We start from the raw sequence: 15,289 nt of genomic DNA, 5'->3' as shown, positions 1-15,289 counted from the left end.
CGTGAGTGCACCAATCTGATAACAGTCTCCAAAGTTTGCCTGTCAGGAGGGATAAGCTGTGCATTGCATCTCAGTGGAGTGAAAGGCTCCGTGTTCTGTCCTGGCCCTTCCCCTGCACGTGTTCGACACAGGGTCACGTGTCTTCATCAATCTCCCTGATGAAGACAGGTTTTTTATTTAATAAATATTTATAAACGATATCACACTATCCAGTTTTTCTTTTACTTTATTCCTAACTGTGGAGTTGCTGCTGAAAACTGTGTATCTGGATTCCATCACTGAGCCGTGGGATGGCTCATAAGCGTGTTTGGACTCAGTCTCACAGCTGAGTCGCACGCTCTGAGGTGAGCGGCTGTCCCCGGGGGGGGGGGGGGGTCACTGGATGGCATTTGAGCATGGAATTCTGAGCACTAAGCACTAAGATTAATGCACGCACATTGTATTTTTTATGAACTGTTTTTATGGACTTTATGTGCATTTCTTTCAAATATTGGACTTTAATAATCACGTACCACATCTTGGATTTGATATTCACACTCATTGTGTGGCACTTGGCACTTTGATGTATTTTGCACTTATCACTGTGAATATATATATAAAATCTCTCTATATATAGATATATATTTTTAATTTATTTTATACGGTAAATTTCAGACTATATAAATGATTTTTTCATCCATTATATATACAGGTAGTAGTTCAGTAATCGCTACTCATTCTAATGGTATACATCTAGTATATTATTTACACATTGCACTTTAAAATCACTAGATAGACAGATAGACAGATAGACAGATAGACAGATAGACAGATAGACAGATAGACAGATAGACAGATAGACAGATAGACAGATAGACAGATATCTCCTTTATTTTCAGTATACCTCATATGCATTAATAATCTCCAGATTGATATTTTCACCTTAGCGCAGCGTATCTTTTGTATACATTGTATTGCACGGCATATGAAATGTGTTCTGCGCGGGCAGCTAGGTGATTTCCACATTTGAGGCAATATATACCATTGAGGCTCGCAAAATCCCTTTTATCTATTCATTTCTTACTTGCTAAAAAACATTTATCGATCAGCTTGCTAAAAAACTTACTTGCTTGCCAAAAAACATTTATCGATCAGCAGACACAGGCAATAAACTCATTTCATAAACTCAAACGCAATTGTTTTAGTTTTAGTTGTATTTAGTCGACTAAAATCTCCAGGACATTTTAGTCGACTAAAACTAATTTTAGTCATCTAAAATCTAATGGGTGTAATTAAATTGTAATGCATTATTTAAGCATTTCTCTACAATTTCCAAACTCATATTACTGCTGGAGTGAAAATTTGAATATGTTATTATTTATGGCATTGAGGTATGAGCATGCACTACAGACCAGTGTTAAGTTTGACGTCAAATTTCAATTTAGTTTTAATCTTAGTCTTGACTAAAATGGCATTTTAGTTTTTTGACTAAAATGCTATTTTAGTTTTAGTCATCTCAATTGTTTTAGTCATATTTTAGTCGACTAAAATGGTATTAAGTTAATCGACGAAATTAACACTGAAGGAAGAGACACATCCCCTCTCCACAGTACCCAAAGAAAATGCAGAGCTAAAGATATCAGTCACAGGCTGTGTGCTAGAGCTCTCCTTTCCCATCACCTTTTTAATACTTGGTGTAGGGAAAAGCTATGAGAAGCGACTTATGCTAATAGCAGAGAAACAAGGCAGCAGAGAGAAATCACATTCAGTGCTTTGGATAGAGGCAAGTGCACAGTATACAATGTGTTTTGTTCATATCTGAGGTTTACATCCACTTTAAGGCAAAATTATTCTGCCTCTAGAACCACTTTAAATCACTGGAGTTACTTCTTCTTTATTAGCCGTAATGATAGTATTCAGTATAGGATTTTTCTTTTTATTTCACAGGACTTTATATTTTTCCCCATCTTTACATGCAGGTCAAGTAATCCATCAAAGTAATAGTTGGAACAGACTATTATACTTACAGGGGTTCTTACAATGGTCAACTTTTTAATCGTATCCTTGCTTGCTATTACCATGTACTTGCTGCTGTAAGTGTCTAAAAAAGCTTAGCTGGAGCAGGGCTTTGTTTTGTTGCCTACTGAACGCCAGACAGATACCAAAAGGCACAAATGAATGCAGCTATGTATTCATTACTTACATCATCAAATCTGTATTTTAAATGTAGGCATTGTTCTGGAATTTGATATATTGGCTTCTCAACGTCTACTGTATAGCTTACATTAGAGCTTAGAGCCAGAGGAGGAAAAAGCAACACATCGAGCGAGACAGGTGAGCTGCAGAGTAATAAACACATCTATTGTATAGCTCAGCCCTCAAAAATTCCACTCCCCTACAATTTAGTGGAGGGCAAGTGAGGAGCAGCTGACCAAGCTGACAGTTTCCTGGCTGATCACTTCTGGCAGAAGCAGTGCAGTCAGAGGTTTCCCTGCCCCCGGGCCACTCTGATGTCCTGTAAAAAAAAGCCTGCACCGCTTCTGGCAGACGCAATCAGCCAGGAGACTGTCAGAAGAATAGTGCATCCAGGACACAGAGCGGGAATCTCCCACTGAGACGTGGCTTGTATATGAATAGCCGGCCGATGTCAAAGTCCCGCCTCTTGACCAAGATTGGACCAGTATGCTGCCTATCAGATTCCAGAAGGTGGTACTTCGTTTGACAGTGCAGCTATACATATACAAGCCGCCTCTCAGCGGGAGATCCAGCTCTGTGTCATCTGGCCGCCAGAACCTCACGATTCCTCTCTGGTGCATCACTGGGCACGGATGACTGATGACGCTGCACTGATAGGGCCTCTCTCTTCAGCTGTACGGGGGGGGGGGGGGGGGAGATCTCAAGGGACCCCTGGAGCATGAGACCAGGTCGCAAGTGTGACCCCTGTAACTACACCCCTGTGCAGAGCAATAAACACGCAGATAGGAGAAGAGAACAAAGATATAAAATTATCAGTGTGCCACGTCTTTTTTCACTGCCAAACCAAGGTGTGTGATTGGGAAGGATGCCAAAGTAAAAGTGAAACTGAAGCAGAGAAAGATCAAGTCATACTCCTCTGCTAGACAGGCTGTGCTGTGGGGCAGAGCTGTGTAAATCTCAGCAGGTAGAAAATCTACCTTTTATGCATTTTTTGTATTTAGCCATTTGCCTGCAGATTGTATAAAAAGGATAAACTCACATGGCAACGATCAAAGGCATGTATGACCTCAGATGATGGCTTATTAGCAGAAACGCGTTGGGTGGACCTACTTACATACAACTTTTTTGTTCCTATACATGCCTTTGATGATCGTTACCATGTGAGTTTATCCTTTTTATACAATAAATTTTTTTATATATACGGTATCACGCTATGCGAGTATTTCATTTATCTTTGCATGGTTTATGAATATCGGATCTGAGCCCCCTATTTGAGTATTACCTACAAGCTGCTGTCCGAGAAACGTTTGCATCAAGTTATCATGGCTGATCAAGCAGGTGCACCTTTCCAGTCAGCTGGTTAAAAGTCTTTACGACTTGGGCGGCATACGCCTTCCCAAGTCATCGACATCTGGTACGCCTCCTTACAGCTATTGGTGGTGGCTTACTTATTATTCCAACTTCCTTCCAAGTGATGTCTGATAAATATGCCTCTGGATTTGTGGGATCATCCTCTTTAATTTTTGGACTCCTTCTTCATATCTGTTGACATCCTTTGGACTTTTGCATGATTGGATCATGTGTGGCACACTTTTATATCACTTTAATCTCACTATTTTTCACATTTGTATTCACTTCGTAGTGATTTAAGAGATCAGAGTCACTTATTGTATACTTGTGTATTTATATAAGGTTAATATCTTATTCCCCATTGGGCACATTTGGATTATTATTAACCTTTTTTTTGTTTGTGTGATAAGTTATTTACTCCATTATTAATCTAATGGTCAATTCACGGTTTATAGCGCTACACTTTAACTTTTTATGCAGCACTTTACAACATAAGGACAGACAGTACAATACAATAGGAATCAGAGAGTTTACAATCTAAGAGGGAGGGTCAAGAGATTCAAAAAGGTAATAACTGTGGGGGATGGGCTGATGGAGAAAATAAATGTACAGTTGTTAAGTGGGGACCATATAGGCTTCTCTGAAGAGATAAACTTTTAGGAATCGTCTGGAAGTGGACAGCGTAGGAGATAGTCGGACAGATTGGGGTAGAGAGTTCCAGAGGCTCTGGAGAAGTCCTGGAGAGGAGTGTGGGATGAGGTGTCAAGGGAGCTAGAGAGCAAGAGATCTTGGGAGGAACGAAGAGAATGATTTGGTTGGTTACTTTGAGACTAGGTTAGTGATGTAGCAGAGTCGTGGATGGCTATGCAAGTTATTGTTAGTATCTTGAATTTAATTTGTTAGGTGAGTGAAAGCCAGTGGAGGGATCGGCAGAGAGGGGTAGCAGACGCTGAGTCTGGAAGCAGCATTCATGCCAAACTGAAGGGGGGATAACCTATTTGAAGGCAAGCCCATGAGGAGAGAGTTGCAGTAGTTGAGACGAGAGATTACCAGTGAGTGGATTAGAAGCTTTGTGTTGTCATTAGTTAGTAGAGATGGGCTTGGGCATGTTTGAAATCCCACATGCCCGATCCCGCCAGGAAGTCGACACTGTACGGCATTAATCACAGGCAGTGAGACATTTTCCGGTAAACAGTTGCACAGACTGGGAAATGTCTCACTGCCTGTGATTAGCACTGTGCACCGTCAGCTTCCTAGCTGATTGGGCATGTGGGATTTCAAAACATGCCCAAGCCCATCTCTTTTGGTTAGGAAGGGGGCATATCTTGGAGATGTTGCTGAGATTGAGGCAGCAAGCTTTGAACAGCGATTGGATGTAAGGCCGAAAGGATATTTCAGAGTCCAGAATTACACCTAGGACCTTGGCATGAGGGGACAAGTTGATAGTTGAGCCGTTGATTTTGGCAGAGAAATCAGGTGAAGAGGCATGTGGGGGAGGAAATATTATGAGCTCAGTTTTGGATAGTTTGAGGAAGTGGTGTGACATACAGGCTAATATGTCTGTTAGTAAGTTGGTGATGGGTAAGGAGGCTTATAGAGTGAGCTGAGGGGTAAAGAGATAGATTTGGGTGTCTGAGTAGAAATTATACTGAAAGCCATGGGAGGAAATCAACTGACCCAAGGAGGAGGTGTAGATTGAGAATAGGAATGGTCCAAGAACAGAACCTTGGGGGGACCCCGATGGAGAAAGGAAGAGGAGAGGAGGAAGTAGAGCTGTAAGTGACACTGAAGGTGCGGTGGGATAGGTAGGATGATAATTAGCGAAGAGTACAATCACGAAGACCAAAAGGAGGAGTTCTTTGAGGAGGGAGTGGTCCCCTGTGTCAAAGGCAGCAGAGAGGTCCAGGAGGAGTAGTACAGAATAGTCTCTGTTGGTTTTAGCCATTAGTAGGTCATTTGTGGATTTAAGGTGAGCAGTTTCTGTGGAAATCCAGACTGAAGGGGATCAATAAGTTTGTTGTAGACCAGATGTTCAAGGAGTTTGGAGGAAAAGGGAAGTAAGGAGATGCAGCGTATGTTAGAATTGGTGGGGTCTAGTAAGGGATTTTTAAGGATAGAAGTGTGACTAGTGCATGTTTTTGAGAGTTGGGGAAGGTGCCAGAAGAAAGAGAGAGATTGCAGATGTGAGTTAGAGAGTGTAAAATAGAGCCAGGATTGTGAGTGTAGCATTTGTGAGGGAGCAGGGAGCAGGTGGGCATTACAAAAAAAAAAAAAAAAAAGTTTAAGAATCTCAAGAAGAAGCACTATAAGATCATGGGGTGGCCTAGCCAGTTTCCAGACCCTAATCCTACAGAAAATGTATCCAGCAGTGTCCACAAGTCCCTCAACCGTCTGGGACTCTTCCTCCTGATTGATTGAGACACAGAACCAGCGCCATTGGCCACTGCTGTCAAACTCAGTTAACCAATCAGGAGAGAGAGAGGGGGCGGGGCCAGAGCTCCATTTCTGAATGAATACACGGAGCTGCAGCTCAGCTCATGTGCCCCCATAGCAAACTGCTTGCTGTGGGGGCACTCAAGAGGAGAGAGGGTCCAGGGTCTCCAGCTAGGGGCCCAAGAAGAGAAGGATCCAAGCTGCTCTGTGCAAAACCAACTGCACAGAGCAGGCAAGTATAACATTTTTTTAATTAAAATAATAAACTACGAGACTTTACAATCACTAACGTCTTAAAAAACCCATACGGTTTTCACGGAGCAGCCTCGATTTTCTTTTTTGGGCGGTCTTGGCTCCTCCCCCCTGCTAAGTGCCCCCAATAGCAAGCCCCTTTCTACTCAGGCACTTGAGCAGGCTTGCTTGTGTGAATGGTCATTGTCAATTCACACACACGGAGCATGGCTCGGCTCCTCCCTTTTCCCCATTGGCTCACTGGCTGTAAATGACAGCAGCAGGAGCCCATAGCTCTCACTGCTGTGTGAAAGAGAAACCCAGAAGAGCTGCTCTCATTCACATCACTGGATTGAGATGGGGCTCAGGTAAATTCTGCACCTAGAATATATACATAGACTGCATTAAGGTAGGAAAAAAAAACTTCACTTTTAAAGTGGTTCTAAAAGCAGAAGACTGTTCTCAGCGGCATAAGCAGCTTGAAAAAGTGGGGGTGGAGAACCAGCATTACACCGATTTTCCCAGTTTCCCTGGTTTTGACAGGTATCCGCTCCCACTTCCAGCTCAGTTTGCCATGGTGAAATGAGCCGGAAGTTAAAGAGGAAGTAAACCCTGGTGGGTTTTACTTCCTTCTTATTTCCCTGCAAAGGTAAAGCATAATGGGCTACTATGCATTGCATAGTAGCCCATTATGTGTCACTTACCTTAAACCGAAGCCTGCGATGTCACTGTTGTCCTCACTAGTAGGGAGTGTTCATCTTCGCCCCTCTTCCTTCCGCGGCCGCGAACTCCGGCTCTGTGACTAGCCGGAGTCGTGGGAGCTGCCAGTCACGACATGACCCCTATTGGAAACGGCACGATGTGCCCTTTCTAAAGTGCGCAGTCGCGCCAATGACATTGGCGCACGTGCCGTAGGCTTACTTGTAGGTAAAAGTGGTTGTAAAGGGTGTACAACCACTTTAAGCCCTCCTTCTCCCTGCACAATTCGCGCATGTGCAGTAGGAAACCAGCAATAAGCTCTGCTTCACACTGGAGCGTTTTGACATGTCAAATCAGCAGCAATTTCCGCCAATGGCACCAACCTAATCGGTGCGACACCGTACTGATTTCAAAAAGTAGTTCCTGTACTGCTTTTTGCGATTTCGGGCTGCGATTTACATTGACATCTGTGCAGAAAACTGGATTGGGGGGGGTTACATGGTCCCAACAGCAACTGACCCAGCGTGCAGCTGATTGGACTAATAAATGTTACACAAATTTGATGTGTGGATAGCGGGGAATTGGGAGGACGCACAAACTCATTTCTAATACACAACAGAGGGAGCGCAGAGGTTACCTACATGTTACACTGGATGGTCACATACACATATCATACAAAGATTTTCTCAGATCAATGTGTTTTCCTACACCAAATGTCAAATGAAATAAGTGCACTTGTCATAAATGGAATAGTACACAAAGATTAAAATGTAAAAGCCATAGTAAATAATCGCACAGCACAAGGTGTCCTGTGATGTGAGCACACAGTGATCTACAGGTCTTATACAGGGCACAGAATGAATATACCTCAAAGGCCGACCTGCTGTATGGTAACATGACCACCTAGAACAGCACGGTGCCAGAAAGTTAATCCAGATCCCCCATAAGGAATCATTGTGTGCACTAGAATTACATACAACACGCTGTAGTCATTCCATAGAAATGAATGCACGCTCCAGCATGCAGCTAACACACACATGTACACAGATAGCACCGTGCTGTCACTGCGCCTATGGATGGAACACGACACAGCCTATGTCCAATGATGTCACCGCTCCTGTCACACTCACTGCGCAGGTTGCCGACCAGCTCGGAATGGCTGGCTCCTCCTGACTTCCAGGCCATGACTGCACACAGCGCACGGAGCAGGTACTCTGCTGCTTTCAGCGCGGCGACTGCGCCCAGCAGCTTACCCAGGAATCCCAACACCCCCAGCCAGGAGACGTCATCCGGGGGCCCGCTGGAGGAGGGGGCGGAGCCACGCACATGCTCAGGGCCGTGTGAGAGGTGGATGGCCACGCCTAGTTCGGTCGCACACGACGCATTTTCGGCCACGCCCAGCGAGGGCATTGGTGCACGTGACTCTCTGCCGGGCGCGCGCTAGGTGGGGACGGATGAGGAGTTTTAGTTGGCGGCTGGAGCTGGAAAAGCCGTAGCGTATGTTCATGTCTTCTCCGGCTGTCAGAAGAGGGGTGATAGTGACATAGTTCGCGTCTTCTGTCTGCGGGTGCGGTGTGTTGCTAAAGGCCGAGAGCGTGACGTGACGTGCTGCAGTGCGAGGCGTACTGTGCATGTTCAAAATAGTGGTGACATGGCCACGCCCTCTAGCGGTGGGCCGGCCTGCTGTTATTACATTGTGGCGCTTGGGAGGCCCTGTCATATACCTCATGAATAAATACATGCATCCACAATCTGAAGCAGCAGTGTAAGGCAACCAATCAGCTTCTAGCTTTCATTTTTTTAAAGCATCTAAAAACAGTTGCATTGAAGGCGACTATGAATAACTATCACAGTTGCTTGTGCTATCAACTTGTTAAATAACTGGGGTTGATGCTGAACACTGCAGCACCATGGGAACTGGAGATCAGAGTCCTTGGTTGTACATGATAAGAGGGTTTAGTTGAGCTTGCCTAGGTTTACACTAGTGGCATACCTTCCCGGATTCGCTGGGACCATCCCGGAATATGTAAATTCCAGGGTCCCGCGAATCCGGGCTGAGACCCGCAGCGGAGTTCCAGTACTTGACTCTATTAATCTTTCTGTCCAGTGTGTGCCACTCTGCGGTGCAGCTGGGGCTCGATGTGTACACAGCCGCCCACTTACCTGCCCAGCCTCCTCTAGATCCATTAAAGTACGAGAAGTTAGGAGGAAGGCCAGTTCTCCCCTGTGTGCCTGCCCTCAACCCCTGGCATGCAGCCAATGCTGTGCTGTGAAGGGGTTGTGTGGGCAGGTGATCCTTCCTTCCTGCCTGCCTTCTATGCCCTGTAGTGATCCTGGTCTGGGGACACACTGGGCACCTTTGCTGCCATTGTGCGATTTGCTGGGAGTCCGATGTGCTCCTGTAACTTGCTTTGAAGGCCAGTTATAAGTGGGGGCAGGGGCCATTTGTTTGTTCCTGTAGTGATCCTGCCTTCCATGCCCTGTAGTGATCCATCCTTCCATGCCCTGTAGTAATCCATCCTTCCTGCCTTCCATGCCCTGTAGTAATCCATCCTTCCTGCCTTCCATGCCCTGTAGTAATCCATCCTTCCTGCCTTCCATGCCCTGTAGTAATCCATCCTTCCTGCCTTCCATGCCCTGTAGTAATCCATCCTTCCTGCCTTCCATGCCCTGTAGTAATCCATCCTTCCTGCCTTCCATGCCCTGTAGTGATCCATCTTCCATGCCCCGTAGTAATCCTACCTTCCATGTCCTGTAGTGATCCATCCTTCCTGCCTTCCATGCCCTGTGGTGATCCATCCTTCCTGCCTTCGCTATCTTGCAGAAATGTCCCCCATTCTCAAGTTCAAAAGTTGGGAGGTATGCTAGTGGCAGAGTTTGCTGCTCCCCTAAAAAGCATTGCAGGTGATATGCTGGCTTAGCCACATATATTTCTTAACCACTTCCCTACCCGCCTATAGACATATGACGTCCACAGATGGGATCTCCCATCCTGGGTGGACGTCATATGACGGCCTCGGGTTCCCGGCCGCCTAGGGGGCGCGCGCCCGCCGCGTTGCTCGGGACCCGGAGCGTGTGCCCGGCGGCCGCGATGTCCGCCGGGCACCCGCGATTGCCTGTTAACCGGGCCGGACCGTGGATCTGTGTGTGTAAACACACAGATCCATGTCCTGTCAGTTCAGAGGAGAGCGATCTGTGTTCCCAGAACAGAGGAACACCGATCAGTCTCCTCCCCTTGTGCGTCCCCTCCCCCTACAGTTAGAAGCATTCCCTAGGAAACACATTTAGCCCCTCCCCGCCCCCTAGTGGTTAACCCCTTCACTGCCTGTCACATTTACACAGTAATCAATGCAATTTTATAGCATTGATCGCTGTATAAATGTGAATGGTCCCAAAAATGTGTCCGATGTGTCCGCCATAATGTCGCAGTCACAAAAAAAAATCGCGATCGCCGCTATTACTAGTAAAAAAAAATAAATATATTTTTTTTAAAAATGCCATAAATCTATCCTGTATTTTATAGATGCTATAACTTTTGCGCAAACCAATCAATATACGCTTATTGCGATTTTTTTTACCAAAAATATGTAGAATACATATCGGCCGAAACTGAGGAAAAAATGTGTTTTTTTTTTTTTTTTAAATTGGGATATTTATTATAGCAAAAAGTAAAAAATATTGTGTTTTTTTCAAAATTGTCGCTCTTCTTTTGTTTATAGCGCAAAAAATAAAAACCGCAGAGGTGATCAAATACCACCAAAAGAAAGCTCTATTTGTGGGGAAAAAAAGGACATCAATTTTGTTTGGGTACAACGTCGCACGACCGCGCAATTGTTGTTTAAAGTGCGACAGCGCTGAAAACTAAAAATTGGTCTGGGAAGGAAGGGGGTGAAAATGCCCGGTATTGAACCGGTTAAGCTTGTGGCGTGGGTCACATTTGGTGGCAGTGCTGAATGCCATGGGGGATGATATTTATCCACCACCATGAATCAAAGCATTGCAGCATGTTTATACCTCCGTCCAGCTGCCTTTGCAGTTTGGGGGGGCAATGAAACTTTTTTTTTTTTTTACCTTATTTACACATTTTTACCGACCTTCGAGTATAAATGAGCCCTAAATGAACAAGCTGAAGATAGACACTTAGGCTCCATTCACACCATGGTGTTCCGTTTTGTGGGCAAAATCACCACAATTCTGCCACGCCATTGGGAAATACTGCAAATCACAGGACGCACTTGTAATCACTGTTACTTTGAATGTCACCAAATTGCGCAAACAGAATCGTGGGACGCCCAAAAGAAGTTCTTGTACTTCTTTCGAGCGTCCCGCAATTCTTTTTGTCGCCCGATAAAATTTGCAGCAAAATCATGCCGTGATTTTGTGCCATTCAAACTAACGGGGGATTGCAAGGGCGTCACATGATTTGCGGCGTTTCCGAATAGCGGGCAGAATCGTGGCAGTTCCGCAAAACGGACCACTATGGTGTGAATGGAGAATTATTGGTTACCATGTACAGCTGCTCCAGTTTTCAAAAAGTTCCCCATTGAGGGGATAATACTGAGATAGGAGCAGACTGACTAAGGAACAGCTGTGCATGGCAACCAGTCAGCTTCTGTCTTTTAATTATTAAAGCAGTATCACCCCCCCATTCACACTAAGCCCTCATTCTTATTGCCGCTTTGAAATTGCACCATTTCAAATTCGTATGTCAATGCGACTTGGAAGACATCAGTAGGGCTTCATGCACAAATGTTTATGCAAGTCACACCTGAAATAGCCAAAAGTAGTGCAGGAACTTTTTCAAATTGATGCTGCGCCGCAAAGTTGGCATCGCTTGGATTTTAACAGTGCAATTGCTGACAATAGGATGCAACTTGTCAAGCGATTTGACCTGGCGGGTTGCCGACATCTGTGTGACTTCATCTACAGACGTCTTTGCAAGTTGCACATGAAATCGACAAAAATAGGGCAGGAACCTTTTCAGATCGGTGCAAGTCGGAGTTGCACTGATTTGAATGGTTCCATAGGCACAAATAGGGTGCAACTTGCCATGTGATTTTTAAACAATCAAATCACATGACAAGTTGCACCAGTTGCCTAAACCTGAAAGCAGACATTTATTATATTGCAGCTTACCAATTCTTAAATGTGATGGCTGCATTTTTTTTTCAGGCTTTCTTCTATTCACCTGGTGATCCAGCCAGTAGGTCTGTTTTTCAACTGAACAAGCTGTCCTGCAGATATAGCAGTTAGAGGGCTGAGACAAACCATTCACCACTCACAGGGGTGCTTACAATGATTAGTTTAATTTATGTAAAACCTTTATCTCAAATGGAAAAAATATTGTTTGCTGAAACTGAGTATAAAGTGTAAGCTGGAGTTTGGCTTCAATGTGTTAGTATAATTAAACCTGCTAGTACATCTAACATCTATAGTGGGTATAGAAAATAACCCCCTCCTTTAAAATAATCACATGTTGCTTTGCAGCCTGAAATGAAGACAAACACCATTTTTGTTTTATCCAGCTGTATTTACTCAGTGCAACTTATAACGTCCAAGTGAAAGATAAAACACCATGTCAGAAAAAAAAACAAAATCACTGACTTGGAAAAAGGAATCCCCCCCCATCCAAAAAAAAGGACTTGTATAACTCAATCAGGTGTAGCTAATCACCTTCTCAATGGCACACAAAGCAATTTGACTTTCAACTGTGATCAGCATAAAAAGAGCTTTTCTGGAGCATTTCAGTCCCTGATAGTGCAACTGAAGCAAATAATCAACTATGGGTGGCAGGGCACTGTCAAAAGTTGTGGACAGGCACAAGTTTGGAGATGGATAGAAAAAAAAAGTCAAAGGCTTTATCGATGCTTGGAAGCACAGTGAATTATTAAAGCAGAAGTAAACCCATCAATTTCCGGCACGTACAGGAAATGTAACACTCCCATTGGTTGTGCTCTCAACCAAACTGTCAATCCATCCAATGGCTGGTGTCATAACTGATCATATGTGCAGTATCATGGCAGTTGTAGATTAACCACTTAGCGCAAATCGCCATCATTGTATGTCGGTACTTTGACACTAAATACCATTGTTATGGCAGCAGATAGCTGTCATAACCCCGGTATATTCAACAACGGCGAGCGGCACTCTTTCAGATAAAAGTGGTCTCTGCGGCGGATTTGCTGTGAGATCACTTTTATCGGGGGCAGGAGAGGACCCCCCCGCCGCATTCCAGTCATCTCCGCCGTTTACCGGAGCCGTTATTAGCGACGAAGACGATTGCGTCCTTTCCCCTGATAGGCATGGAGCCGAGTAAGGGAAAGATGGGCCCCCGCTCGGCTCCATAACATTGAATGGCCGAAGTGATGTCAAACGTCACTTCCGCCCAATGGTCTTAAAGGGGAAATTTTTATTATTTTTGCAAAAAAATTATATTTCTTTATTGTACATCACGGGACACAGAGCCACAGTAATTACTGTATGGGTTATAAAGGGACCTTTAGGTGATGGACACTGGCACACCGTAGACAGGAAGTTTAGCTCCCTATATAACCCCTCCCCTTACTGGGAGTACCTCAGTTTTTTCGCGAGTGTCTTAAGTGTTGGTCACGAGTAAAGACATGCTAGGTTGAGCTCCACTGGAATATTCCCTTGATGGGGCAAGCTATGCAACCGGATCCATTCAAAGTGTCTTTTTAGGCCGAATTGAATGGTACCCGGGTCTCGTGTCGGAAGAAAAGAGGTTTTGCCTGTAATGCTTCTCTTTTTAGAGAGCTGGACCCGGGATCCAGTGCTTGCTTTTCTCAGCCATATTTCCTGGCAGGGTGCTTTACGGGTCCAGGGGTGTGGATCCCCTGATAAAAAGGGGCCCCAGTCCCTGAAGTTTTTTTAAATGGAGCCCACTATGAGTGGTGAAGATTGGGTCTGTCTGGTTTACCACAGAACCCTGCAGCTGGATAAGGTAAGTGGAGATTCCTAAGGAAATTTTTAATTCTTATGGGTTTTCTCCTTTAAGTAAAATGTTGTCATGCCTAAAGTCGCCACCGGGGGCTGTCAGGAGTACGTACCTGATTCCATGCTTGTCAGATCTCGCTCTGTGTTATTACAAGCTGCATGCTTCCACCAGCCCCAGCCCCAGGTAAGATGTTGGAAGGGGGGCTTTTCTTTTAGAATCCCCCACCTGGACTGGTATTTCTTCTCTCCAGGAGGCCGAGGGAGCATGAGTCAGTCAGCGGTATGCCGCGCCCGCCGCCACCGCCATAGTAGGGTGGTTTTTCTTCCAGCAGCTCTCCTCCACACCAGCCCCCCCCCGCATGCCGATCTGGTCGCGTGGGAAAGCAGTCCCTTTTAAAAAAAAGTAAGGGGGGGGGCGCAGTGGGAAGTTGGGGGGGCGGGGCTTAGCACAAGGCTGACGTGCTTCAACGTTCACAAACACGGGCTATGTAGGCTATAAGTACACCTTTTTGCAGGTGCATTAGCTGAATGGAGGGACACAGAGCAGACGGGGGCATGTGAGTGTTGGTGACACAGGCATTCCCAGGACACGTTTACTTAAGCATCAGGCTGAGCCTTGATAGCAGCGGCAGTTGCTGGATTATTTGCTCAGCAGTGGGTGCATTTTCTGGTAATACCTCTGCATTTCTGCTTAGCACTATGGGCAGAAGGGGAGGTACAAATACCCCAACAGACAGGGGCTCTAAGGGGTCTCCCTCAGGCTCTGAGGACCCTCCCTCTGCAACGCCATCTCCCCTGAAAGGCCTAGGTAGGCTGGTCAGAGCGAGCTATTGGGGTTGTCAGGGGTTGCAACTGCTTCCGGCATTTCAGCCCCTGTATATATTACTGAGGAGGTTTTCTCCTCAGCCATGATTGGATTGGAGGAAAGATTAGCGGCTTTAATCACATCTTCACAGAGTAGAAGAAAACGCAACAGGACCCTCAAACAGAGGAACAGTGGGAGAGGGAAGATGATTCTCCCTCAGGGGACCGAGAAGAGCCTGATGACTCCTCTTTTGTGGGATCAAGTGGGGAAGGACCTTCTTCAGCTTCACAGGCTGAGAAATTGCTGATACAATCTCTTACTGAAATGGTCTGCTCCACAACATTTAAGCTACCCTTAACTGAGTCAGTTGAAAAGCCCACTTCTTGTTTGGGTTCACTAAAGCCTCCTCAAGCTTTGTGTGCCTTTCCTGTCCATTCATTGCTGGAAAAGCTTATGTATTCTTAGTGGGATCACCCAGCTAAGCACTTTTTCCCTCCTAAAAAGTTTTCAATACTTTATCCTATGGTGGAAAAATTTACAAAGATGTGGGGTATACCAGCAATTGATGCTGCTATATCCTCTGTAAATAAAAGTTTGACTTGTCCTGTCGACAATGCTCAAATGCTTGTTTGATCCAACCGA

General features: G+C 45.2%; 1 protein-coding gene across 1 annotated transcript in view; it reads right to left on the bottom strand.

Moving 5' to 3' along the window:
• Nucleotides 1–8,555, bottom strand: part of LOC141140338 (protein-L-isoaspartate(D-aspartate) O-methyltransferase-like) — a gene marked incomplete in the record, with an annotated part of 92,395 nt that extends 83,840 nt beyond the window's left edge. The window contains 1 exon segment of the mRNA XM_073627398.1: nucleotides 8,142–8,555. Coding sequence (XP_073483499.1) covers nucleotides 8,142–8,298 — 157 coding nt within the window.
• Nucleotides 8,556–15,289: the final 6,734 nt, after the last annotated feature.

Source organism: Aquarana catesbeiana, linkage group LG04 (genome assembly GCF_042186555.1).
Source record: "Aquarana catesbeiana isolate 2022-GZ linkage group LG04, ASM4218655v1, whole genome shotgun sequence".
NCBI lineage: Eukaryota > Metazoa > Chordata > Amphibia > Anura > Ranidae > Aquarana > Aquarana catesbeiana.
The sequence above is the reverse complement of the archived record's forward strand: the minus strand, read 5'-3'. Positions and strand labels throughout refer to the sequence as shown.